Source organism: Limulus polyphemus, unplaced genomic scaffold (assembly GCF_000517525.1).
Source record: "Limulus polyphemus unplaced genomic scaffold, Limulus_polyphemus-2.1.2 Scaffold826, whole genome shotgun sequence".
In the NCBI taxonomy this organism is placed as follows: domain Eukaryota; kingdom Metazoa; phylum Arthropoda; class Merostomata; order Xiphosura; family Limulidae; genus Limulus; species Limulus polyphemus.
Window position 1 is genome coordinate 55,837 of NW_013666436.1, and position 4,479 is coordinate 60,315.

General features: G+C 34.6%; 1 protein-coding gene across 3 annotated transcripts in view; it reads left to right on the forward strand.

The window, feature by feature from the left end:
- The window catches only part of LOC106460736 (MAGUK p55 subfamily member 6-like), a 111,594-nt gene that overhangs the window by 23,944 nt on the left and 83,171 nt on the right, over nt 1-4,479 (forward strand). For 2 of the 3 annotated variants that reach the window (XM_022387511.1, XM_022387513.1), the window contains exon 1: nt 1,401-1,533. The exons of the other annotated variant lie outside the window; for it this stretch is intronic. In XM_022387511.1, coding sequence (XP_022243219.1) covers nt 1,446-1,533 — 88 coding nt within the window. In that variant the 5' untranslated portion in view covers nt 1,401-1,445. Of the gene's footprint in view, nt 1-1,400; nt 1,534-4,479 lie in introns of those variants that run through there. 3 annotated transcript variants of the gene reach the window in all.

Genomic DNA, 4,479 nt, shown 5'->3' on the forward strand with positions numbered 1-4,479 from the left:
ATTTACGGAAAATTAACTTACGAACGGAGACGTAACAGTACCTTCGTACCAAATCCCATGTATGTTGGTTGACATACACGTGAATAATTTTCATCTTGATTACTGTAAATATGACCTCACAGGAGCCCAAAATAAACAAAATTGAGTTGTTTTACCTTTAACCTTATAAAATCATTTAAAAGGCCTAAATAAAAAAATTAAAAAGGTGACTGGGCGTATTGGACCAAGGTATAATCCTACAAAGTTTCAAGTCAATCCGTCGAGAAATGAAAGAATGGCGGTCGACTGGAAAGTTTTTGAAAGCATAAGAAACCAGAGGCATAGCTAGGCACTGCTGCACGTGCCCCGATTCTATTTTACAGTGTTCCGAATCCTTATAATAGAAAACCACAATCGATATCAAACTGAAATTACGAAAATTCCCGCGCTTATAGGCCCGAGCCTCGAATCTTTTAAGCACCCAGCGACGCCTCTGAAACAAGCAGCATATCTTCCTGCGGAGACATAATAATGTAAATGAAAGATTTTACGAGAGTATATTTCATTTGTGGGGTCTGAAGCAATTTCTGGTTATTGTGTACCAATTCATTTAGTATTATAATAAAATAATCTAGTTTACGATATCGCGTGGTTTAACCAAGAATACCATGCTGTTAAAATGTTTGCGCCACCTGTTTTCAACTTCAAGAATGTAATCCCCATGATACACGAACCGAGCTCTGTATACTGATATTACTGTTACGTTCTTAAATATACAAATGCAGTCAAATGAACGGTTTTATTCCGTGAATATTTTGTTGGTATACTTTAACAATATATAAGCACCCGTTGTCTTTATTTTACATATATGACAAAATGTAATAAATATTTGTTTGGAAGTGACTCTATTTTTATATTCGGTCATGGTTTGTTTGCGTAACAATGAACAGGCAGTAAGTTTGATATTTTCTACCTGTATGATATAAAATGCGACAACTTACCGACAGCTTCACTCATGTTTTTCTGTATTAGCGTGTCTACTAACTTAAAAACCGTAAAACACTGACAGTTGAGGGTATTCTAGACATGAACCAAAATGAGGCCACGTGCATTCATTTGACTATCTGATATCTGTAAATAAATTACAGCAACATGAAGTTAACATAAATAAAAGTGCTTTTGCTAATTGCTTTGAACCGATAATAAACAATGTATATTTAGTCAAATAATATCATATTCATAGGCGTAAGAGGGGGGCTTGCAATACATACAGCCAGAAAATATAACCTTATCCAGGTGAAAATTGTCAAGCCCCCCTCTGAAAAATCTCCCGTACGCCTATGATCATATGAACTATAACTTACTTGTGGGCAAGCGCAAAAGCGGAGAGGCTAGTGACGACACACTAAGATCGAACAACGAGGACTACCTGAAATACTCAAGGCGAAGCATGAGCAACTGTCACCATGGTGATCTGTGGCAGCCAACGCAGTGAAGACGACGATCGGAGGCTACTGCGTAGTATGGAACAACTTAACAAGGAAAAACAAGGCAGTAAGTTGTTTCTTGTAAGCAGGTTTTCTAACGCCAAGTTTTAAATATTTTACTGTTTTTTTCTCAATGCAGGGGAAAGACAAAGTTTAAGCATATTTTCAATAAACTTTCTGTGGTTTTACTAGCTGGCAATGGCAGCCATTTTTCACAGTTGCAGATGGTTAGTGATGGTAAATATAGAAACCAGAAAGAGACACATGCTGAAAACGAATATCACAGTTTCCTAGGTTATCGAAAATATTAATCATGAGTGTTTAATACTAGTTACTATAACAGCATTATATAAATGTTTTGAATTTTATATTAGTTAACAACGTTATAAAACGTTATTTTGATTTGCGCTGGACAAGTAAATTATGATAAAAAAAGCTTTAAAAATTAGCACAAATGTGATTTCAGGTGAAGTAATAAAATTAACACTTACTTCAGTCACTGATTTTTTTGGGGATGGTCCGTTTCTCGTTTTTCCTTTCCTCGTAAAGCTGATATTTACAATTACTTAAGCATGAACCATACGTCCGGGAAGAACGCTTGAGTAGTTATTTCGTGAGGCCTAGGGATATGTGTGTGTTTGTGTGGAAGACGAAGACGGTGTTTCTTGACATGTAAGGTCCCCCAGTGGCACAGCGGCATGTCTACGGACTTACAACGCTAGAATCCGGGTTTCGATACCCGTGGTGGGCAGAGAACAGATAGACCATTGTGTAGCTTTGTGCTTAATTACGAACAAACAAACTTGACACATAGGAATTTATTTACTGAGCTAATTGTGAAAGTATTTCTTTTTTTTGTTGTTTGTTTGCTTTTTGGTAGAAAAGAAAACTTTATAGATATTTGTTTAATATTGAATACTTATTTTGCAATAAAATCCTAAGAGACTGTTATTTAAATAACTTAAAACTCAAGACACACGGACCTTAAAATTTGGTAAGCCATAAAAAGTTAAAGAAAAAAAAATCGAGTGCCGACCCTTATCTCTTTCTGCATTTGATTGACCATTTATTTCCGAGAAGTTAATAAAATGACGAGGTCACTAACTCTCGCTACTTGATGATTTTCTTTTAGCGCTCTGTTGATTAAATTTACTATAATCACCCTAATCATTCAAATAGCTCTTGTCGTTGAAGTAATTTATGTATGTCATGTTGTAAATGAGTGTCATAACAGTTAGAGATGTCGCTGGGTGCTTAAAAGATTCGGGCTCGGGCCCATAGGCACTGGAATTTTCGGCATTTTTGTATGATATCGATCATGGTTTTCGATTTCGATTTTTCAAGACACCAACTGGGGATTCGGGGCCCGTGTGCCAGTGCCTAGCGACGTCTCTGATAACAGGTTTCACAGATATTCATTGTATAGATTTTTATAGCGTGAAACCATTGAACTACTTAACCTTCATATTGACATTATTTTGTAATAACCATCAATAGATCAAATTTTTAACACGATTTGAAACAGACAATAACAAAAAAGTGTTTAAACTGAAGAATAAGCTTTGTAAAATATGACCAGCACGAAATTTTAGAAACTGAAAGCATGCAAGATAAACGTGTTTTGCATCAAATTTTATTTTTATAGCCAATTAAAGTCTATGACACCGTATATACATTTTGTTCATAAACAAAATGACTTGCTAACTTGTTAATTTGAGCTCGATAAGGTTCCACATAATTGTTTGAAATAATGTAAAGTAAAGAAAACTGTAAGACGGAAAAAGTGAAATATATCATGAAGTTACAGAGGAAACATTTTGTCGATATTTTGGATTTAAGCTTGTGGTAACACCCACAACTCAAAGGCTTAGGCTCGAAGAGTCAATAAACAATTAATCATTTTTAGTCATTTCTATGACTTGTTTAGTTTATGTTCAAAATATTTTTCTGTATTTGAATATCTGTACGACTCTTTATTAGATTTTTTTTTTACTCGATGTACTATTTGGGTGATCGAGAAACCTCTGTTGTTATAGTTTCGAAACAAGTATGTTGAAGGTCAAGCTTGAGAAAAAGATGTTATTATACACACACACAGTCCATGATTCAAAGATAATTGTAAGGCATTTATACACTGTACTATTAAAGGTTTGTCACAGTAACACTTATCGAGCTTTGGTTATAGTGAAACTGTCAATAATGTCTTTGAAGTCATACTAAGTCATGTTGCAAAGTAAAAACTGAAAATACAGAAAGACGATCTTGTGAAATTGTTGCCCTCTGCTCATTGTTAATCTTCTTTAGCAACGAAAGTGTTATTTCCACGGAAGTATTTGCAATTTTGATTTCTAATACAATGGTTTCTACGACTTTCTCTGTCATAAGACTAATAATACACTTTTTTACACTTATTGAAAGCAAACATTTGGTATTACCCCATTCTGACTCTCCATATTTATTAATATGATCAGTCAAAAACAGATCAAACTGGCCAATGCACCTCTAGGCAACCAAGAAAGCAATCATTCTTCGGCGAACCCAATTGTTCACTGCTATCACAAAGTGGTAGACCTCATACAGAGAGTATTTAACAACAGTAACCACTCAGTTTAAAACTTCCCGCCAGCACTTTCTCTCACTTTCTTACTGTTCATAGGTTTTATGTCAAACCTGCTATCTTGCTTTGCGTGACGTGTGAACTTTAAAAGGTTAGCCCGATGTTCAGAAACGTCATCATTTTCTTTGAAATGAATAACAACATTTTTAATTATTGTTTTTTGGCACTTGTGTATAAGTTAAAATCATAAATAATATTCAACGTTACAATTGGTACACAATTAAAAACATTTTATTTAGGCCTATCTATGACCTTCAAAAAGTTGACGTCGAAACATGTAGAGTCGTCAACTTTTTGAAGGCCATAGATAGGCCTAAATAAAATGTTTTTAATTGTGTACCAATTGTAACGTTGAATATTATTTATGATTTTGACTTTATACACAAGTGCCAAAAA